At 38.0% G+C, this 24,085-nt stretch overlaps 1 protein-coding gene across 4 annotated transcripts in view; it reads left to right on the forward strand.

The window, feature by feature from the left end:
* RBMS1 (RNA binding motif single stranded interacting protein 1) overlaps window positions 1–24,085 on the forward strand; it is a 145,479-nt gene that overhangs the window by 65,532 nt on the left and 55,862 nt on the right. For all 4 annotated transcript variants that reach the window (XM_027636962.1, XM_027636963.1, XM_027636964.1 and 1 more), the window contains exon 2: window positions 13,832–14,007. In XM_027636962.1, the coding sequence (XP_027492763.1) occupies window positions 13,832–14,007 (176 nt within the window). The remainder of the gene's footprint in view (window positions 1–13,831; window positions 14,008–24,085) is intronic.

Genomic DNA, 24,085 nt, shown 5'->3' on the forward strand with positions numbered 1-24,085 from the left:
CTCCATTAAGCCTTCTGGTAATGAAACAAAAGACTGGTGTATTACTGTAACATCTGAAACTCACCTTAAAGAAATAAAGTAATGCTCCTTTTTTATTCTTGTGCATAAAAATTGTCTACTTGAGGAGAGAAAAAGGTGTCGAGGGCACAATCACTCAGTACTGTGAGATGCAAAAGATGTACTGACAGGAAATGTGAGAGGAAAATGCTTCTCTCTAACTTCCTAGGAAGCTAAAGCAAGCTACAATTGCAGGTTAGGATTTTGGAGGTATCTAGAGACAAAAATTATTACTTTCTTACCTTTTCCAGGAGAAAACTGTCCAAATATCAACATTTTTCTACTACTCTTTGTATCACATGGTTTAAACATAGCAGGTCATAAAGGCTTGTGGAAGAAAAAAATAAAGTGTGTGATACTGTCTTAGTACTCAGTGTTCAAACAGCCTGTAGGTTAATTCAAGATTTGAATAGATGGGTTACACAGATCTAAAGTAATATAGATAAAAATGCTTTATGTGCATATACTTGCACAAATACACTTTCAAGAGCAAAGGGGCAAGATGATAACAAATGAGAGAAACTATGAATATTTCTTGCTGCTCATCAAGCTACACTCTCTGCTGCTAGTATTTCCTGATCAACTGGGGGCATCTGGAGTTGTCTGTACCATCTAGGCAGCATTTTCTGTAGTAATGGCAGCCACGAGATAAGTGTTGTTTGATATCTGTCTGAACCATTCATTGGCTGTGGATGAGCTTGTTTCCTTTTTTTCAGGAGTTAAACACAGCTGCTTTTGTCATGCTAAACTGATTGTAATTTGTGCTGTGGTGCCTGTGCATGGGTAAATCTCTGTGTGCTATATAGGAGAAAGCTGTGCAAATTGTTCTGGGCATGACAGACCACTCCTTTTTTCCTGAAGAGCATAGGGTATCCTGTATGTGAACTGCATATTACATCATACATCTGTAGAAAGTGGACCTTTAATGTCAACTGTGCTGAATATGCTGTAGTAAACATTTGGCCAAAAATGTTGGATATGGTGGGCTTTTTAAGTATGACTGTCTAATGGTGCAAGATCATCTGTGAGAAATGGCGAAAGTAACATTTTGTCCACTGGCCTCAAACATTTAGAAACAGTTGTCATTGGTGCTAGAGTCAGGTCTGCCTTTACACAGCTTTTTCTCAGTTCTTGCCTTAAATCACTTTTGCTGGGTATAAGGCAAACTTAAAGCATTGCAGTATTCATCGCCTTCCTGTCTGTCCTCAATGCACGTAACTGCCACTGAAATTTGAAGCTGAATTAATGAAAATCATTGGTAAGTCCTACTCCTGTGTCACACCCTCACTGCGAGTGGTGCAACCAGGCGCCTGTACCAAGGTTGGGATGGGGTTTGCTACACTCCGCTCCTGAATGGGAAGAGATGTGGGAGGCAAACGTCTTAAAAGCAATGCAGTTCAACTCCAGTTCTTTTCTAATGAGATTTCAGCTTCTAAGTTTTATTCCAGGAAGCCATGTAGAGTCTTGAGAGTAATTTAGATGACTTTGGGAATGTCATTTGCAGTATTATAAATGCTACCCACAGTCTCGTTAAAATCCAAAGAAAGTTTGTATACATGTTGCAGCATGCAAACCAAGCAGAGTTTGCTCCCTGATACTCTGTAGAAAAGCCCTATGTTGAAAAGTGTTGCCAACATTATACACTTTTGTCTCCTGGTCTGTCAATTCTATACAATGTTGAAATGTATAAAACTTTTGGACAGATGTTTCAGCTTGTCTAAGTGAATGCAGCACCACTGGGTGAGAGTGGAACTAGGCTGATATGTGCAAGTGCAGAAAACTGACACCTCCTTACATAAGGAGTCTGATGGTTTTAAAACTTTCTACTGATCTTGCTCTTGTTCTAAAACTGGCTGCTTCTGTTCAGTTTGGTGTTTTTGCTATGGAGGAGAATCACATTTATGGAGGTATGGTCACCCTGCCATAGAGAAATACAAGATCGGTGTCAGACCATATACGTGTGTGTGTGTGTGTGTGTATATATATATGTATGTATAATATATATATGTATGTATACATGCATATATAAAAATCTGTGTTTATATGTATATAATATATACACACACAACTTGCAGCAACATTGTCTGAACTCCTCAAATGTCAAAATACCATGGCAAATTTAGCACGAACTCTTAGTTGAAATTTAGTTGATAGTCACTTCAACTTTTGCTGAAATAATCATAAAAGTCTCTTGTGCTTCTCTGTTTTGTGACTGTAGTGTGTAGAAGGCAGTGGGGTATGAAATTCTGAAGTTGTATTTAACACTGTTAGTGTTTCTTGAATTAGGTATGTGCTTTCCTAGTTCTAACCTGAGACTTGCAGCACTGTTGTGTATGTCCTCTTTCAATGTGTTGATTGTAATGAGTTGTAACTTCTGCATTTTATCATATTGCAGAATATTAAAACCTTTTTTTTCAAGGGCACTTCTTGAAATTTCTGAAGTGAGTAGCAAAAAGATGAATGGAATTTTTGGCCCAGCACAGATCACGCTGACCTCACTTCTATGGCAAATAATATGAAGGACTATGGAAATAATTACAGTGGATTGACTAGGAAGGACAGTGATGTTCGGAGTATGCTTTTCTGTTGTTCAGCTCATGGAGGAGTCATTCATTCCCATGGAAAGTGATGTAAGATGGAACTGTTCTCACTGAAATTGATTCAACTGCAACTTGACGCAGGCACATAACAAGCTGTTGAGCAACAGAATTGGACCTTCTTGATATCAGAATTGCAATTGCCTTTGTGGTGCACTTGGGCAGTATATCTACAGTGTCTTCTTGTTTGCTGATACCTCTCCATTAGTTAGGCCTGGAGACAAGAAATGCGTTAGACACTTAGAAAAGGTAAAACATTTGCAAACTGAGTAAGAGAGATAAAATATCTAAAGTGATCTCTACTGTGAAGCTTAAATTGTGCAGATCAAAGAAGCCTGTTCATGGGGTCATCTAGCTTCAGTCTTGATGATGAAGTCTTACAAAACTGGCTTTTTCTACACTTTTATTTTTCTGACATGCCACCTTTCCTGAACTGGAGATGTTGGCAGTAGTGAAGAGGGTGTGGTCTGTCAGAGAGAGAATAAGATTGAGGAATGTAGAAGAAAGGGCCAGAGCCAGCTGCCCGAACTGTTCTCTCAGTGTTGTCAAAGAATGTGGCAGGAGAAGCAGGAATAGACTGGGGTACCTATTAAATACTGACGTAACAGAAAAATGGCCTTACCAGAAAGAGTGTACATTCTCTTCTTTAAAATAGAAAGAGGGGTTCACAGTAGCAATGCTGCTGCTACGCTGGGTGCAGTATGCTACCCGTAAGGAATCAGCAGTCATAGACAAAGGGATTTTGATAGGAATTGACTCCCTCATGCATGGTCGGGCACAAGTTCTTCAATTTATTTAACTTGAATATAAACATAAAATGACATAGCGGATCCCATGTCAGCCAAAAGAGCCATCTGTGGTCTAACCCTGTGACAAACAGTATAGCAATAATTCCAATGCCACCAACAGCGTGGAGTTTGCCAGAAAAACAGATGCTTCTTTTGACATGCATCTTCAATGTGGTGCTGTTTCTGTCCTATAATTGCTGTCTATGGAGTGAGGGTGGATAGGAATAGCCAGATGAGCAGAATAATGACATTGTTGTTTTTGGGGAAAAAGCCAAGAGTTTGGAAAATAATAAAAAGGAAATAAAAAAAAATAAAAAAGCTGAAATAAAAACCTGCAGAATTCTCCTGTGTGCATCATGAAACCTGTGACACTTTTAAAGTAAGAGACAATACTTGCAAGACTATATCAGAAATCTAAGATCTAATGCAATATGAAATAAGAGTAAATAATACTTTAGAAACTTCTGTGTGGAGTTTTTAACTTTTCAAAGGAAACATTTCCTTCTCTATTGTTTTAAAGAACTAAAGATTAGCCAAGCATACCTTTTTTTTTTTTTTTTTTTTTTTTTTTGTGCTGTACTACCAGTCTTTTTAATACAGATATTCAAGCATTTCTCTGAATAAGCCAAGGTAAGTATCTGTAGTGTGCTAGTTTTTAACTTAGACTCATCAACAGCAGCTTTTTGAGATACAGAGATTTAGCTGGACTAACCACCAAAGGATGACATCCTTAATAGTTAAAAGATGGCATATTTACTACTTTATGAAATTAAAAATGTAACTACCTACACCCATAAAAAATATGCATTTTAACATCACAAATAGAAGTTCTTGAAAGCAGAAATTTTCAATCACACTGAATATTGTCTGTGTCACCATATGTCGGCACTGGAGGTAAAGGTTCACAGCAGGTAATGACAAAAAACTTGAACAAATGACAATAGAGCTGGAGATCAGCATTCTTCTCATGAAAGAGTCTGTCCTCTGAACAGAAGTAACTACCCTGTGTGATGCAGGAACATCTTACTGCCAGAGCTTAGTCTTGTGGGATTTACTTAGAGAAATGGTTACCTGGTGTCTCGTATTTTCCTACAAGGGAGCCAAAAAGTATGCAGGATGAAGCCATGTCTCTTATTTTCCATACATTTAAGTCCCATTTCTTCCTATTACACTATAAATGCAGTAAGAGGATAATATGTATTATTTTTCTCAGATCTCAGTACTCTTTTTTCCAGGCTTCATGAATAAGAAAAAAATTAAGTGCCATTTTTCCTTTACGTTTTTTTTTTATTATGGGAAATGTCTAGTTGTTTTTAGTTTTATTTTTCTAAAGAAAAAAAATTATAGGAACTTTCTGTTATCCTAATCAGAGCAGTATCTTTTACTTTGAGATATTAGTGCACCTTCTTGTCTTCAGTCAGGTTCACTTCTTAAGAGGGGGTTAAAAACACAAAGATTCAGAAGCACGGTGAATTTGAGGACCGAAGAGGAGGAGTAACCAATAGGATCAATAATGCCTTTCAGTGTGCCTTTTGCTCTTTCTTCCCTCCCCTGTCAGGGCACACTGAGAATCTAATGAGTTTATTAGCTTGTGCTCCACTCCAGTCCACACTTCTGCTGCAGAGTGCCTTAGAAATGGTCTAGGAATATTTCCTTTTTTTGCTGATGGAAATATCATGTGGGATGATGTCAGAAGTCTCAGTTGAGATCTCTAGGTATTTACTGCTTCTACCTTATTCGCTAAGCTGGTTGCACTGGGAGTGAAAAAAAAATTAGACTTTTTTATGTGATCTGTTTCTGACAGATCTATTCTGTCTGCTTTTTTTTGGTCATTTTTTCTCTGTTTCTAGATTCTCATGAGATGATTGTTCAATAATTTGTTGCATAATATTTCGGGGAATTGGAGTTTGGCTGATTGCTGATTCCCCTCAGGCTGATTCCCTGAGTCTTCCTCTTACCCTTTAAAAAAAATAAAAATTGCAAGACATTTGATGGCTGACAGAGAAGAGAAACTCTTCTTGGGAATTCTGTATGTGCCAGCTGCAGTTTGACTGGACAGTTTTTTAACATACTGGGAATTTGACAACTTCCATGAAGTAATATAATTGCCTGAATAATCTTTGATTTTTCATGTGTTTTGGGCTGACATATGGAGAGTTTTTAAATGGAGATAGCGAGTAGGAGTTTTCTGTTTAATAGATGCTAAAGCAGAATCCTGTATACAGTAAGAAGCGACCACTATGAACCTCTTAATGCTGTGAGCGCTAAAATAGTCATCTGTCTGGAAATGCAAATGCTACAGTTCTCCACTTTTCCCCTTAAGCCTCATGGCTGCTGTCTTAAAGACTCTTAAGAAACTGTCTACTGGTTTCATGGAGTCTACTGGAAATAAGGCCTATGCCACTATGTAGGACCTTCCTGCTAGCATATGACCCAGTGTGGTCCATCTCCCATCATACAACCTGGGACATTAAAAGGTTATGGAATAATTTTTGACTTAGATTCCGTATGTACTGTCTTTTGAGCTGCCATTGAAGTGCTTGCGAGCTGTGTGTGATTTGCCAGCTCTAATGTGACTGTTTGTGGTCTAGTCCTAACTATTGCATGACACAGGAGTTTCTATGTTAATTACTGTTTCAGGTGAAGCATTTCCCCTACTGACAATATCTTGAATGTTTCCTGTTGTGGAAAACATTGCAAGATTTTATACTCTACTATTAACATATATCAACAGATGTGTAATGCAAGGGAGGAATTTTGCTATTATTTGTATTCAGTGTCGTGTGTTGATCTTGCTACCTTTCAGTGGCTGGCATAAACCATTAGTATACAAGTTAAGACTCTCTGAAAATAGATGTGTTTTATTTGTAATTTGAATCCTCAAGCTGGAACAAAAACTTTGACAGTCTAAATATTCAGTACCCTTTGCTTTCTGGATCCTGAGCAAAAGCCTTGGCTGGTTTCACTGAAGGAAATAGGCCTGTGTGTTTACTAGAGTCAAGAAGGAAGTTGGCAGTGAATTCTTTTGTGTCTATTGCTTCATGAAGGGCTAACCACAAAAACATGTACATGCTTTTTTGTCTGTCTGGTAGATCTTAGTACCATGTTGTCTTTCTTCAGATGTTTCAACATCTTTACTTTCTTTTTAGACTCTTTTAATGTGGACTAGCTGTTGTATTGCTGCAACTTGTTCAAATTTCAGAAACTAGAACTCAAATATTTTACTTCAGATGTGTCTATAATTCAGTCATGGCTAGGGCATGGGACCAATGTGTTGTTTCAGGGGATTGTCCAGGAAATCCAGTTATAAAACTGAGAGGGAAGAGCGATGCTGGGATTCACGATGAACAGCTAGAAGGGAAAAGGATTCATAACTTATGCAAAGTAATAGGACGTAGCCCAGTTCAGCACTCCCCTTGCTCTCCTTTGTGATACCTTTTGTGCTGTGGTGTGGCTAATTTTGTGTATCCAGCACCTTTTATTTGTCTTTGGATTGGGGGAATCGATCAGTGGTGCAACTTGAAAATCCCTGACAGGGGATAAAGTTGATAGAGTAGATGAGTTCCTGGGAACTTTGACTCTAGAAGAGCTACCTGAACCAGAAGGAGCTTCTTGCATTTGTTGCTTGCTCTGTTGTTACCACCTCTTTGGCCATCTCCAAGTTAGAAAGGTTTTTTATTTTAGTAATAATAATGAAAAAAACCCCACACCCTATTCTTGGAGAAAAAAAATCTGTTTAGAAGCATCAGTGTGGGTTTTGTCATATACTTCAATGTGGCCAGGATTATGCTCACACTTTTTCAGGTGTCTTCATAAGAAGGAAATAGATTTTGAGCTTTGTTTCATTACTAACAGAAGATTGCTGTTGCATTAAGCTTTAATATGTGTCATTTAAATAACATTGGTTCCATTTTCTTAAAAATATAAAAATGTGACATTTTGTAACAAGCTGGGAAGGTTTACTTCTGTACTTTCTGTTGTTAGTAATTGTTGTTTTCTAGTGAGAACAAGTTTAGTCCTGCTACTTTACTGTAGGATCTGAGGAAAAGAAGCAAAATAGCTCAGTGGGGAGACAACTTGGGTTGTAGTCAGAATAATCTAGAGGTGAAATTGTTGGGAGCATCTGAGCCATGACTAAGGGCTTATGCTAGACTTTGTCTTGTTTCATTACTGATAGAACCACTCTTCATGAAGTTTTTTTTAGAAAGGAAGCTGAGAGAAACATCTACTCATTCGTGCATTTCTGTATTTCAAAGAAGGGCTTCTTAAATGGCTCCAAAAAAAGACATTGCAGCTTTCTTGTATTTAGTCAGAAACATTCTCATCCTTAATGGCAAGTTGGTTCAAATTAGTTGAAACACAATGGGTTTGTGAAGAAAGAGAATGTTAACTAAAAAAAAACAAGAGTGAAAATAACTTCCTCTAAATTTTATTTTCATAGAGTCATGGTGATATCCACCTATAGGTTTTATTTTCTTTTGTTTCCTTTTAGTATGGAGAAGACCGTATTTAGAAAAGTAGTTTTCATAGGACTTGGCTGTAACACACAGGCAAGAAAAAGGGCATAACTCTCTATTTTTATCTTGCATAGCTTCTCTTAAAACTTATGTGTTAAGGAATGAAATTCAAAGTGAGGCAGCTTCCCTGTTCAGTGTGATTTATTTTTTAACTTCAGTACTTAATTTTCCACCTATTTATTGCAGTCCATCATTATTGTAATTACAGCTGTAGTATTTTGCGTATAGTTCTTTCATGCCAAGATATGGAATGTTTAGACAACTTTTTTTTGAGAAATCCAGGGCTGTATCTCCAGGTGTTCCTGGGCTGTCTGTGATGTTTTGTAACAGAAAGAGTCTCTACAATACCAGCCTCCATCTGCAGGGTCCTCCATCTTCCCAGAACCTAATTCCTTCTGCTTCTTGTGGCTGGAGCAGTAACACCCATCATCACCATCTAAAGGAAGATAGAATAGGCTTGGATCCTGGGTATGCAAATATCTCTGTATGATCACAGAACACAATATCCATGGTTTCAGTCTTGTGCAGTAAACCAGCCCTTGCTGGAATAGTCCTATTGACTCTTACAGTGTCACTGGGAGATCATATTCTTTACCCATGCAAAGAGAAGTTAAGGTTGGTGTTTTAAAGGTGAAAAGGGGGGCAGGTCTCAGGGTTTTTCTTGCCTGAGGAGTTTTTCAACAGGAGTCTAAAGCTCCTGAGATATTCTTTATACTGGTATCATCCTGAAAATGCTTAGAAAGGATCTGACTTACTGAATCTTCCTGTGACAAGTGCTGACAGACTGAAGAACAGCAGTTGGAGAACCTACCCTAAGGCAGGAGATGTGAATGCAGCAGCAGCAGATATTTCGGTTTCTACTGGTTGACTCATGTCCATTGAGAATTAGACTTGGAGAGGCCTCCAGAAATTCAGTTTTGCTTACCATTACATTTCAGGCATGATGAGGCATCATGAAATAAAATAGTGCAATACTCTCAAAATGGCATCTCTGCCGCAGCCGTCAGTTTGCTGGCTTAGACTAGGTGATCAAGGTTTAGTGTCTCCTTATCTAAAAAAAGGTGATAAAGCAACTGTATTCATCAGTGAACAGTCATTTCTGTTAAATACTTGAAGTTCTTCTTTCTGCTAGGGACATGATGTAATTCCAAACAATTTTCTGTTTCCTAAGCTGTGCACGAAACGTGTCAGTGTCTTGCTTCACGAGGTATGGCATCTTTTGTTCTCCTGATCCCTTGCTTTCATTGTACATGTAAAGCTCTGTGTTAGGTAATTAATAAATAATTAAAACAATTTAATTTAAAAAAAATCCAGATTTGTGTAATTTAATACTTTTTTATCAGTGTTGAACACATCCATGAAAAATGTGTGGTAATTTTTATGTCACTGCCAGTTACTGAAGGTTCTGTTTCAAAATACTATTTAGGGAAATCAGGGAGGTTAGGCTAAACCAGGCAGGGTAAGCAGGTAGTTGTAGTTTAGTCACCTGAACAAAGCTAGGAAAACCCTAGTGACAAGATTTTAATATTATGAGATAGATGATGGCTAAATCTGGTAGTTAATGTATGCCACAATTTATGGTTTGAATTTAGAGCAGATTTGCAAGAACTAACTCTGTTGTTAAAAGTCCGGTACTTTTCCCATCAGGAATTTTAGCTGAGTGAAGACTCTCATAATTAAATACCAGCATGCTCTATATGCCTGCTCTTCATACACAGTCTCTAACATGAAATTAGAGACTTAAATGGATTGCTACCATAATGATCATGCTCTGTTTCGGGACAGTTGTTATCCAAGTTATCTTCTGCTTGCTGAAATTTCCTTGGACTTCTGTACTCTGAAGGCAGCAACAGTCAGTATCTCTCAACCCCCAGGTCAAAGGAATTTCTTGGGGTTATTCCATTTTGGTTTGGTGTCTTTTTTTCCCTGTTGACAGCAAAGAGACTCTTCTCCTCTTTGGCAGACAAAATTCTGCTCTGACTCATTTCCAGTCCTTAAGCATAGAGTGGTTTATAAGAAAGACAGGAATGGTTCATATGAGTATATTCTCCAGTCGTTTTTCAGTACTGGCAATTAGTCCCATTTGAGTTTTATATTGAAAAGAAAACTCGGACAGACAATTCTTATTTTAAGGCACTTCGTGGGGACTGTTCAGCCAGTGAGCTTTTTGTTTTTCTAACAAGTACCTGTGGTTTTCCCACTGCTGCAGTGGTGCTGTGGGGAGGACTGGAAGGAAGGTCCTTCAGAGATCAGGCAAGGGTGTTGGAAGCTCCTCACAACTGGCTCCAGAATGGGATAGGGTGATCATACAGCAGAGAGCAGATGGGATGATTATTCTGTCACTGGCCTTTTTTGCTTAGATGTTTGTTGAAGCTGACAGGAAGGAAACTGCTGTGTAGAAAGAAGGATCTCTAATTACCTTTGGGAGTGAAAACGAAGGAGGAAATGGCAAACCAGTGTGACAGTGGTATTTTTTGTGAACAGGAATATTGTCACAAGAAATAATGGTCTCTTGCTTAGATTTATTTCTTCTATCTTTGTGTTCAGTGTTTTAATTTAAGATGCAATGATTTAAAAGAAAAATTAATGAATGTGGTTTTGTTTATGTTACAATATTGCAAATTGTTTTGAGGTCCATGTGACAAAAACTTAAGAACAGCTTTTGATGTGGATTTGCAGCAGAGACTACAGTTAGTAAAACAAAACTTTTCAAATTTGATTTCAGCTTCTAGGCAAAGTTTTCAGTTAATGTTTGTGAAAGCTGTTTCTTAACAAATAGCCCCAAACTTTGGCCAGGTCTCCACTGCAGAACGTCTTGCCAGCGAGCACTGTATCAGCCAGGGGTGTGGAAAAAAGTCGTACATCCTCACTGACATCAATATGTTGGCAAAAACCCAGGTGTGGATGCAGCTGTGCCGGCAGAAGAGAGCTTTTATCAGCTTAGCTGGTGTTGTTTGGAGAGGTGATGCAACTACGCCAGCAGAAAAACTCTTCTCTTGGCGTGCGCTGTCAGCGTAGGAGGCTCCACTGTGACTGCGCTGCCAACCAGCCCTTTGCAGCAATAGCTGGAAAAATAAACCCCTTTGAACAACAGAGGGACCTCTATAATTTAGTTTTTACAAGTAGTCATCGATGAAGAACAGAGCGGAAAGAATGATTCAGGTTTTAAAATTAAGTTTTAATGTAAAAAACATGTTTAAGTTGTATGGCTTTAAGCTGTCACTGGCCCTTTAATGGCTGTCTGTCTGTCATTGGGTTGCAGGCTTTGAGAGCTGCAGTATGCCCAGCATCTGTGTTTTGTAAAGCCTTTAAGGCTTGTAAAGGTATGAGTCTCTGTGGAAGCAGTGAAAAATCTTCTGTCTGTAAACTTAGGAAGACAACTGTAGTCCCATTTACATTCTCATCATGTTTGAATGTGACCACTAGCACTAGAACGTCTTCATGTTTAAATAAAAGCTTAAATTTCTCAGAACGGAGTGTTTATGTGTTACAGACAGACAGAGTTAGGATTCCTGCTCTCTCTACACACAGACACACATTTTCCTCTCCTGCCCTTGGCCAGCTGGTGACAAGATTTTACAAAACTCCAGTTCTTCATAACGTAGAAAAACAAAGATTTTAAGAGAAAAATGTTGTAAGAAGTAAAAGCAAAACCAAATCAAAGCTACTGGAAAACTTAACTGAGGCTCTTAGCCTTCAGTTGTAATTACCAGTTTAGATGAAGATGGGTACATGTATGTTGACTTTTATGCCAACTGTACATGTGTGCTTGAGGCAAGTGTGCATTTAGAAATCGTGAACAGAGTAGTTGTGCGTTTGATCGCTGTTTGCATTTTGAGAACTCCACTGAAGGCTTTTGAAAAGAATATCATTGTACCAGACTAAGTTTTTTCTGTTTGTTGTGAAAATGTTTTGAAACTAATTGCTCTGTCATTTTGCATTGCTTGTAACCCCAAAAGTAGTTGCCTGGCGTTAGTGGAAGCAGAGTGGTCTGACAGTCTGACTTGTCCTGCTATAGTTAAAATATGTCAATGTTTCCATTGCAATCTTGGAAGAGAGCATTTAGTCTTTTCCCCTGGAAGAAATTCTAGATCAGTGCTTCAGTTCCAAATATAAATATTTTGGAAGAGATTTGATGTTTCTAAAAAACTTTATTAAAACCAAACAAAATATAAAAATCTCTAACCTTATGGCAATGAAATATTGATATTCAGTTTTGAAATATTACATGATTATGGAGTGTATTTAATTCTTTTTGGTAATTTTCAGTTCAGTTAAATTAGGCAACAACAGTGTTACTACTTGTTAATGTTGATTTTATAGCAAGTTTTGCAGTTGACTGTTCCAGGCCATTATAGCTGCATAATAAACTTTGCAATATGCCAGACTGGAAGATTTTTGAAACCTTCCTAGGGAAACACAAAGAAGAAACACATAATTATCATAAAATATCTGATATAAGGCATGCCTTTGTACTTTTTTCCTCCTCACAATTTCATTCCAGTTTCCTGAGGTTATGTCCAAAATAGTTTCACTTTTCTTTTTAAGGGTGTAGTTTCATGGGTGCTTTAAGCAGAGGTGAACTCTAATGCTTTCCTCTCTCTCTTTACATTCCTGTTCCCTGCCTTGTGACAGCCAAAGCTTTTGCGTAGCACAAAGCGACATGTGGTGTACCAGATCAGGGAAGATAATTTTTTGGTTTGGTCTGTGGCTGTGCAATTGTTTGTACTAATCCAAAGAAGAGGGTGGCACCAGGGCAGGAACAAGTGAACCTATGCTGACATCTCACTATATATTACACTTTAAATTTTTCCCCTGTACTGTGCCTTTCCTCTGCAGTTCACAGGGCAGTTCTTTCTATGAGCTTCTTGAGCCATGGAAGCTCAAGCTTTTGCAGGAAAGGGGCCACATGCAGCCAGTTCAGCAGTGAAAACCATCTAGTCACAAGACGTTTACTGGCAATGGTAGTTCTCTTAGTGTTTTGTTAAAGTATTCCTCTCTTACAACACCACAGACCTGTTCACGTTCATAGTACTTTCTGTACAGTATCTTGCTATACTGTTGTTAATGCAAATGATTACTCTGCTGCAGATTTTCTCTAGGATGTTTTTATGTTCCGTTAGGGTCATAAGATTTTAAGAGCAATAGCATTAGATACCTTGAGGACTAGGTAGAAGTACTTATGTGCTTTTCTCCTTTTGAAACTGGAATTTTTTTAACATTATATAGAATCTTTTTCTTGACAGTCTTGAAGTAATCCGCAAATGTGGAGAATTGGTGGCAGTATGAAAGTTCTGCCGAGGCACTCAATTAATTTAAAGTCTGGTCCTTAAGCTATCTGTGCTAAAGGACTATATCTTAAAAAAAAACAATAGCAGTATTGTGTGAAGTACTAAAAACCAGAAGAGATAGAAAAGAGGCTTCTAATTATTTTTGTATTTTTGGATAGATTAAGGAAAGAGCATGGTCTTTGTGTCAGCCACAATTTGACATGCGAAACAATCATAGTGATATAAACTTTATACCTGCTGGAACCGAGAGGAACAATATCTCCTCTTTCATTTTCACATCAGATAACACAATAAAGAGTGATAAAATCCTATGAGTAATATTCAGTGGAGGTTATGTATAATTTGACCCTGTGTCATGCACTGAGCATGCATCAAATGGTGGTTGGGTATATTAGAATGTGCCTGTGAATCCTGTCCCAAATGTGGTGTGAAAGGAGTTGTCTTTAAAATCCGTGAGTAATTACAAACAGATTTAACACAGTGCTCCAAATGGTAAACAGGCTACTGTAGACTGAGCTGATGTGATGTGCATGCTGTGATTGCTATCTATAGTTTACTCTAACATGCTTTTTCCTTTGCAGCAGTCCATTGTACCAGCCCACCCAATGGCTCCTCCTAGTCCCAGCACCACCAGCAGTAATAACAACAGTAGTAGCAGCAGCAACTCAGGATGGGATCAATTAAGTAAAACTAACCTTTACATCAGAGCACTGCCTCCAAACACCACTGACCAGGACCTGGTAAAATTATGCCAACCGTAAGTACTATGTTTAAATGTAAATTATAATGTCATACTTTAAAAGCCTATAGTAGGTATACAAAACGAGTGTTTGGATTATGAGGGAAGAAAAACAGATTCATGAACAACCAACCTCGTGCTGTGGTATGGTGGCAAGTTTCAACTTCCTTGGCACTTAGGAAAAGCAAGGAAAGTAGAAATACAGCGGTGAACTGAATCAAACCATTACTTTCACAAAACCTGTGATTACTGATATTGCTGCCTGATGCTGTTGAAATGAGAGATAAAATAAATATCTAAACATGAAACTTGCTTTTAAGAACCTGCAGAGAGGTTCTCCTCTATTCACTGCTGAGATAAATCTGTTGATATAAACTCCTCAAGTAATTGTTCTGCATCACTGTAAATTACAGTGTGCATTTGAAGGCTTATCCTAGTTTCAGACTAATTTTTGGCTGTACATTACTGTAAAATTATTTTTATGATTTTTTTTTGATCCATGTAAGAATCCTCTCTAGTGGCTGGAATTCTGGGTAGACTTGGCCTAGCGTAAGGTTTTCAGACAATGTTGTTAACATGAGATTTTTTTGCTTGTGTGAGTTACTGGTTTTATTTTTTAATTTTTACAGCAGCACATGCCTCTTAGTTACTTTCAAATGTGGGTCATACCTCAAGAGACTGTGCAGTTACGTTGTTTATAAACTGTTTAAAATTGCCTTTCGTTAATGTTTTACTGAACTTTTAAAATTCTTAGTACTTCTGAAATTCACAGTGCACTTTCTGGATTATTTTGAAATCAGAAGTAATTAGCTAAGTTTTCAATACTACATGTAAGAAAACATCAAATTCTATCTTGAATGAGTGGACAATTATTAAAATTTTATATAACGCTACTATCTGAGATTCTTAAAATAATTATATTCCATTTATTATGTTCCATTTAGCAGATAAATAACTAGCAACATACAAGCATACATCTCCAAGAGCACAACACAACTAAGAAAAATTGCTAGGAAAGCCTAGTAAATCTTTGATTCCAGCTTATATGGAGTACCTTTGTTTTTTAATATTGCAAAATATCTGATACCTAATTTATATAGAAGAATTCTTATTTTATTTTTTAAAAAGAATTTGGACTTTCAGGATAGTAGTCACATAAAAGTCTTCCTAGTGTTATAATAAAAACTACTTGCTCTCAGGTCTATAAAGAAATAAAATCATTTTATTTGCTCATTTTTCCAACAGCAAATTAAATCCTTGTGTTTTACAGAGAAGAGAACAGATTATCAATCTGTGAAAAGATTTGTTGATAAATTAAATGGTTTTATAGCTTCCCATGTGACAGTGACCTCTTGTCATTTGAATTTTAGTTGCAAACGTATGTTTTACAGAAGTGGATTTTTCCTTCCCGTTTTTGTCATTTGAACTGATGAAGTAACCTTGGCCTGTGCACTCATGTTATGTTAGGACAGAGCTGGGAGGTTATTTTGCACTGGAGCCGCCCAGTAACTACTATTTGTGCAGTGGTTACTATAGCTCCTTAATCTTTCTGAAGACATTTTGGTTTCCACAGTCTCAGATATCATCAATGTATGAACAGCCTAGAAAAAAGTACGTTCAATACTTTGCTGTAACTGGTCCTCTTCTTCTTGGATAGCCAAAGATTCTAATTTTGTTGTTGCTATTCAATATATAATTGTAGTTGGAATAGTGTGAATTGTATAAATAAAGAACAGACAAGAACTGCAGCCATGAAAATGTTAATTCTGATGTGAACTTAGTCTTGGAAGGTTATGGCATTTGTTCCTGTGAGATATTTCTCTCCTAAGAATCTTACTTGAGAGGAAGGGAAACCTTGTCTCAAAATTCTCCATTTCTGATGAGGAACTGAGTGAGATGTCCAGAAGTTTTAGTGTTGACCAACACAGTCCCTTAGCACCTAACTTGATGTGGCAGTAAGATAGAAGTGACATCACCCTGTTCACAGAAGCTCAGTAATCCACTTTTGTAGATCATGGAAAGTTTCAGATGCTAACTGTTCCCTTCCTACAAATCTGCCTAAACTTTTAGGACATAGAGGGCAAGATATTCTTAAAAGTGAACCTGCCATGTTCATTGTTTAAGCTGAGACAATACAAAATAAATGGAGAATAAAATCTTGGGCACGCTAAAATCAGTAAAGAAACTGCTGTTTACTCCAGGTCTCTGAAATATTTTCATTAGCTGTTTCCAAATGCCTATTATTTTACTGGGAGGCTTCAGAGTAATTTTAGCTTCTTTTCCCCATATAGAGTGGATCTTACTGTCCTTAGAGGGTGTCTGCTGGAGTGCTTGATGCTAAGAATGGATAGAAAGACTGCTCTGCATGTTGTAGAAATGATCTTGCTAGCTGGCAAAAAGCAGCTTTCAGTGGAGGTACAGAAAAAGGTCACTGGCTTGTTTTGTATCTTTTGACCAATGTCAGACAAGGCAGAGAAACACCTGTGGGTTGAGGAAATAATGGTTGAAAAACATCATTGTTACTGCAAATACCAGAAACATCTCATCTGCAGAGATTTTTCCCTCTGATCGTCATGGACTTGTATCATATACAAAAAGTTATTTTCAGGGATGCTTATTGTAGAGAAATATTGCTTTTGATAGAATCCATTAGAATACAAGGTAGAATAATATACAGAATTCTTTTGTGGGGGATCATATTATACTGTGACTTTTATTTGCTTTAGTCAATATTTGCTTTAGTTCTTGCTCATGACAGCTAGCAGTGCTAATTTTGGCTATGTTTTAATTTTGTTTAATTATTTTTTGTGAATCAGTAGAGAAACCTCTTATCAAGTTATGGAAGTGTTGGGCATGCTCTCCTGTTGTAGCACAGCTGTGCAGCATTTATGAATACAGTTAGCAAATGTTCATCAGCTTTGTGGAAAAGTATTTTCCTGGCAAGAGCACAGTTTGCCAGTATATGTCTCTACAAATCTGTCTCCACCTTCATCTGATTGGTTCTTTCTGTTTTTCTATTAGCTGAAGCTTTTTTCCTCTTTTCCAAGATGAAAAGAGCAGATTATGTTTTGATTGTGAGGGCTTACTTTGGAGCATAACTATTTTTCAGACAATATTATTGGGTTTTGTGTGGGAAATGAAGCTGCCATGTTTCTGAACAGTCCACTCAAACCTAAGCCTGCTACTCCAGTTCTGTGTTGGGAAAACAAATTTCTTCATATCAGTTGTGCCAGAGGCAGAAGTGTGGGGAATAGTAAAGTAGGTATTGTGTTTGTCATAAGGATGTCGTAACAGTCAACCCAGAACCAGAGGAGTGTTGGGGGGACACAAGGTGAGTCAGTCCTGGCCATAAGAGCTTTCCATCAGGTATGTAGGAGTGGGCAAAGCAATTGATGTAATGGCCCACAGACAATGTCTTTTCTGTGGGAGGCCAGGCAAGAGTGATCAGCTAAATAGAGAGACAAGAGCAGAGGAAAGGAGCCAATGAGCATGGTTTGGGGAAACCTGTAGGAAGTTGCCTGACTGCCGTGTGGTTTCTTTTCACAACTGCATAGTGCCATTGCATGAGATCTGCTGCACTGACCAAGCCTCTGTCATGAAGAGCTGGTTTGACAGGATTGTTGAAGCAGGGGTAGTCTCAGCCATGCGTAATTGTTCTCATTTCTCCTGGTGTGGCTATCAATACCTTATATGCTTCTTTCAGCTGTTGTGTTTGGTTTATGATTATATTATTTAGACTTTAATTGTACTTTCTTATTTCGTGATTCTTGGATAGTAATTTCTTTTAACTCATTTAATATGTGCATCTGAAGATACAAGAATAAATCCATTCCAGTTATTCACTGAAATTGTTGAGCCTGCTTATCTGATTAGGGACTTAACGCGATTGGGTCTTAGCAGATTCAGTCAGGAGTTTGTAACTTGCTTTGGCATGTTTTCTAGGTGCTTTCCAGACTCTCACTAAGCGCTATGCTTTGCTGAGGATGACCTTTATGCTGAAGCCACATGGTTCCAAAACCCTGTGCTTTCCACCGTCTTACTTATGATTTACTTGCTAGCATGCAGCATGGCATCTCTGTAATGCTGAATTTCTTCAGAGACCTCCTTTTGTGACATTTACATCATTAAATGAGGATGATGCAGCAGACCCTTCATCCTCCTGACAGTCCCCAGTCCCAGGGTGAGATTTCAAGCTTTGAGGGTTAACCCAGGTCTCCTTTATTCAATTCAGCATAAATCGCCACGCCAGCCCACCCTTTGGTATTCTCCCTTCCTGGCTGTTTGCTCATACTGTGCTGCTTGTATAAAGCTGTTGTGATCTATATGATATTTTTGAAATTGCTTTTTGATCTGGACAGTTTCACTTAGTTGGTCTTCCCCCTTAAATTATCACTGTATGATTATAATGTGCATTTTTAGTGGGATTACAACCAGAAAAGCAACTGCTTGTAAGGTAAAAAAATATGGAATTACCATGTTCTGTGCCAGGATGATCGGAAGCTTGCAGTGGCTGCCTTTACATTGTGAAATTATGTCCTGTTTAGAGAGTATTTTAAGGGTTCTTTCCGAAATATTCAGCGTTATGAACACAGGCGTAGCTAAAACAACTGCCAGGCTAATGGTTTTCTTGAAACACTTGAGCCAGACGTGCTATACAGCTTTGTTTCCACAGGAGAAGAACTTTTGTTTTTTGAAGTTACGTACTCTAATGTTTCCCTGTTTTGAGGCACAATCACCTGAGAATTGTTTCAGATTTTTTTTCCCTACTCTTAATAAAACACATATTTTCATTAAGTCAAGTGACATCCATTAGCATATTAATGTTTCCATGTTCTTTGCTTGCTGTGTAATTGTGACCTCTCCCCATGTTGCCATTTCCCATCTCCTTCAAAAGCACTCAGGTCTGAAAAGTGGTGAACTGGAGCTCAAACATTTACTGTAGCAGGGAGCTGGCAGTGCTGCTGTCACTTAAGAGCAAGAAGCTTGCTAATTTTAGTCTGCATATCTCATTAGAAAAAAAGACATGTCTGGACTTCAGGAAGTGCTCTGACCATCTCTTGCATTTAACTCATTGGGAGATTGGTCTGGGCAGGTGACTGCTGCTTAGTTCTGCCTGTGGAAGTGTCTGTAGCACATGAATACATCCGCTATGGATAGATGGTGTTGGTAGGGGAAAGTTGAATTGAAGGTTTCAGAGATCCAATTTGTTTTAAAGTGCTTTTTCTCTTCTTTCATTTCTCCTTTATTCTCCATTTTCTTGCATTTTTATTTCATGATTTGTCAGCTGCAGTGAAATATCACATTCATTATTATGTGGAATATGATTTCATGTCATATAATTAAATGTGATGCATCAGTGTCTCAGAAACTGTTCTCTTTGAGAACAGTATTAATACTGATTATTTTGGAGCAAGAGCCTATCTATCGTTCTTACTTTTTTAGGGTAGAAAGAAACCCTCTGCAAATTTCTTCTTTTAGAGTGTTACATATGCATTTTTTAAAATAGTAATATTGCGTGCATCTGAATAAATAGCACCACGTTTACAGAATGTTGTTTGGTTGTAAGAGGAGATAGATTCTTTAGTAATTGAATAGCATGTGATTTGTAGTGTTCAGTTCTCTATGTTACCAGCATCATATTTTTCTTTATTCCCTGTTGAAGGACTGTGGCACAGTTTGGGGTTTGTATTATCTGCAGTAGATTTTCCTTAACTTCAGTTTTCACTCATTTTTGACCTTCAGAGCAAACATACCACCAAGAATGGTGAAGATGTGCTCCCTAGATGTATTCACTGATTGTGTCAGTGCTGTTGCCTGTGCAGGCATACAGTGGCATGGGACACAGTGCAGCAGTGCAGAGAAACACCCACACGAGCCCCAGGACCAGAATTTAGTTCTGCCCAGCTGATGTACCCAGTTTCTCAGATAGACAAACTGTCAGAGTAGGAGTTACATGCCACTATGGTATGTAAACCAGCTCTGCTAGCTTCTGTCTTAGCTGACGATCTTTTAAGAGGTAGCTGTCAAATACAGGTATTTCCACAGCTGAAAAGAAATTTTATTCATTTTTGTATGTTCCTTTTGCCAGATGAACTGCAGAGATGTAGGCCTGATATGGAGGATGAAATGCTCCTTTTCTTTAAGGTTTGACTTCCACAGTCAGTGGCCAGGCATTTAGATGGTATGCCATGGGAATTGTGACTGGCTTGGAGACATAGTGTTTGGTTTAAATAGTCATTTCCTTTATTGTTTAGCAGCTCCTTTTGGCACTCATGGTTTGAAGGGCCTAGCCTGGCAGGGTGCAAAGGAAGACTCTTTCTCTTCCCCTCAGTACTGGTACTTTAATTAGTCAGAAATAAAAGTCAGACAGCTTTACCCTCATGATCAAATGAAATCCACACTGAAATCCTCTCTGAGAAGTTCTGGGCAGTTTTTTTATAATAATGCCTTCTTGTAGAATTCCGTTAGGGACCCATAGGTATTTTTGGGGAAATTGTAATTGAAAGAAAAGTTAAAAAGTTGTCTTCTAGAATCCTATCCTTCGGATGCAGATAGGCTCTTGAGACTTCTTGAATTTAAAACAAATATAGTTTTAATTTTCTCTTTTCATTTTGGGATTAGGCAAAGATTGAAGTTTTTCAAACTCAGTATTTCATTTAGCCTAACAGTAATCAGCAGTTTCCCTCAGCACATTGTTTAAAAAACAAGCAATCCAGATACAGATGTATGAAGGAACTCTGTGTTTGCCTTGTGCTCGCAGATGCAGAGATCCAGTGATTGCACAAGCTCCATCTCCCCTGGGAGTTGAGAGTTTTGTTGCAGTGTGGGGCCAGAGGAATGGTGATCCCATGGAATTTCCTTGAGGAAGTGGGGGCGAGGGAGGAGAAGAGAGTGGAAGGAATGTTTCAGCCGCAGCTGCTTGTAAAAGAAGCACTAGAAAAACAGATTGGTAAAAGTTACCACCATTGAAGATCTCTCTTTGGAAAACAAAAAGCTGATTTGGTAACATGGAGCCTGCAAAATATGTGAGCATTTGCAAACCTGCAGGTGTTTGTTGTATGGAGATGTAACCACAGAGCTGCAGCAAAGAAATGTCCAGTGGCAGCTGTTGGAATGCCTTTGATCAGGGTCCCAGTCCCCAGCTTCCCCAATGGCAGGGACCTGACACAGATGTGAAGTGATAGCAGCAGTAATTCATTGGAATAACCAGTAATTCCAGAACATTTTGAAGGGGATTGTTTAATTCCAGTGGACTACTAAAAATGTTAACAAGTACTAATCAGGCTTTTTAGCGGGTTCCATAATGCCAAAAAATGCCCCTTCTGTCGCAGGTGGCTTAGGCAGGTGCTTCAGTCATAAACCAGTTCAGAATTGACTCAGCTTAGAGACCAAGTTGGTTTCTGCCCCAGCATGCTTACACTAAACTTGCATTTTTCTTCAGAAAACCTTTCAGTGTAGAAAGCAGGATCAGTATTTGCAAGCAGATTCTTATATCCAATGTCTAATATCTCGTGTCGTTTCACATAACTCACAGAAATCTTGTGAAGTCTTGAATTTGTTTGCTAGAGGTTCATTCTACTTTGCTCTGATTTCTGTAATGTTAGCTCCTTGAAATGAAAAACTGAGCCATCTGATGTTGAGGCATTATAAGGCCAGTCATTTTTTGGATAACGTTTCAGCCTTTTTTTACCTGCATTATTGCAACGCTATGTTTAAGGTTGACAAAGAACACCTCCACATACTATGCAACCCATAATAAAGATAATAAATATTTATATTTTACCTGCAGAAGGAAAGCAGTAGCAAATATAGGTGAACAAGTTAATTCAGATCCTACTACCTCTACTGAAACTTGTAAATGAGGAAATAGAGAGAAAAAACAGTGTTTATCTTCCACAAAATGTTAAGCCCTGACCCTCAGTTGTTTTCCCACAACTCCTAAAATTTTACCCGGTTTTGGCATTCAAAAAATGTCAACTGCCTCAGTTTAGTTTGAGCAGTGCCTTACTCAAGGCTCAGACTAACTCTGTAGAAAATTAAATTACTGAAGTATTGCTGAGAGAAGAATTAACATTTCATCATTTAAATATCTGATCTTTGCAGATAGATGTACAGTACCTGTGAAAAAAGTCAAATTTTAATTTGAATGTTGATAATGTTATGATATATGGATGTAGAGCAAAAAACACAAATGAAAACTCAAAAAGAAAAGACTTTGATTTGAGGTCTGTTTTGACACTGTTACTTGTACAAATATTCTACTTGAAATAACCCGTGAGAGTAGAGTTAATCGTTAACAGAATAATTTTCAGTGGAAGAAATATGCTCTGATTTGTACTCCTATCTTACCCCTCACATTTCCATTTCTTCTCTTACTTTAATCTCTTACTTTACCAAAAGAGAAAAATTATCCACCAAGATGTGTGTAACTTCAATTTGGTTACAAATAATTGTATTTAATTAACTGATCATTGTGGTCATCTTAACTGAAATACGTTAGTCTAAAATGTGTGCTCTTTTTAAATGTTTGTTTTCTGTGTTCTGTGCAGTTGTGTAATTTTACATACTGTCTTTAAAAGACAGAGTGTGGATCAGTATTTTTGCCTAAGAGAACACTGTAGACTTAGGTCTTACACATTATCAGTATTTCAAATCCTAGCACTGCTTTTTGGTTTACTTGTAGTCATAAATAAGCTTTCATAAGTCTGTCAAAATATCAACAATTATTCTTTTGCATTAATGAGGACTATTTCTTTAATGTCTGAGTGAATGCAATAGTGAAATAAGCATTATGTTAATAAAAGATCTAAAATCAGGAGAAAAAAAGCTTCATACAGAGTAATACAAATACATGAGAAATCTCAAATCTTTTATTTGCAAACCCTTAATGTCAGAAATAAATGATCTAAAGACCTGAAAAAGAACCAAACTACTTATTTCTGGTTTCAAGAACTTTGTTGAAAGGGTAACTGAAGAGCTTTTGGAGCCCGGAGACTAGCACAGTTTTATAGTTCAGTACATAATTTTATTTAGTGTATATGTTATAGGACAAAGGAATTAGTATGTTCAAAAACACCAGTGGTGTAAAACAGAAATGCTTACCTATGCCCCATAGATGATGGCTGTCTTGACTCAAGCTGTCTGTTTGCAGTGTGCTCACAAAGGCCTGATCCTGGAAAACACAGAGCAAGGTTGGGACCCCACCACTCCTATTGCCAGTGCTGGGGCTTAAAACCGCTTACTGCTCCATAGTGTGGACTTAGGATTTATTTGATAGTGAGGGCTGAGCTTTTCAGCTACATAATTGCACCCTGCCAAATGAACTCCACAGTCTCTGGTTCTTTCTTTTGGCATTGTGTTTTCTTCTTCTTTTCAACCTGTAGCTGTGCAGTACCCCAGGCAGAAATCTCCCCTGTGTTAAGTCTGAATGCCTTGACTGAGTTCTGGAGAAGCCATTTGGCAGAAAGAAGAGAGACTTTTTGCCTTCAAGGCCTAAGGGTATCAGCATGGTGGGGTATCCAGCAGAGCTGACGTAGCAGTGTGCATTTCCTTTCCCATTGCCGTTTGTAGTACTGTGTCTGGAAAGGAGTGTTTGTAAATCATTTGCCTTCCCCCACCCTGCTCCACCCCTGGATTCAAACCCTTACATTTCCCATACTTGAAGCTACATGTTTTTATTGTGCAGAGGGCTTTGTCTTAGTTTTATTGCTAAGGCTTTTTTATTTGTTGCCAAAAGTCTACATGCTACATTTTGAAGATCTGATACTAGAGGGAAAGTCTTGCTTTGTGATCCTTTTTGTCGGTGACAGCTTACAGGGCTTCCACGTTTCAGAACAGAGGTACAGTACTAGGAGTGAAAGACCATTAGCCAGGACTGCTGCTGAAAAGTCCATCATCATACCAAGGCATGAATGTACTTTTTTGATGTAAATTAGGATCAATTTTTTTTAACATCTTCCAGATATTCAGAGCTATGACATTATAAAAATACACAAGAATCTGTCCCAGTCCTCTGTTCTTCCCAAGTGAATTGCATATTACTTTGTTCCATGAGAAATTCCGAAGATTTTTTCCACCCATTTTATTTATTGCTTAT

Source organism: Corapipo altera, unplaced genomic scaffold (genome assembly GCF_003945725.1).
Source record: "Corapipo altera isolate COAL_440 unplaced genomic scaffold, ASM394572v1 45, whole genome shotgun sequence".
NCBI classification, from domain to species: domain Eukaryota; kingdom Metazoa; phylum Chordata; class Aves; order Passeriformes; family Pipridae; genus Corapipo; species Corapipo altera.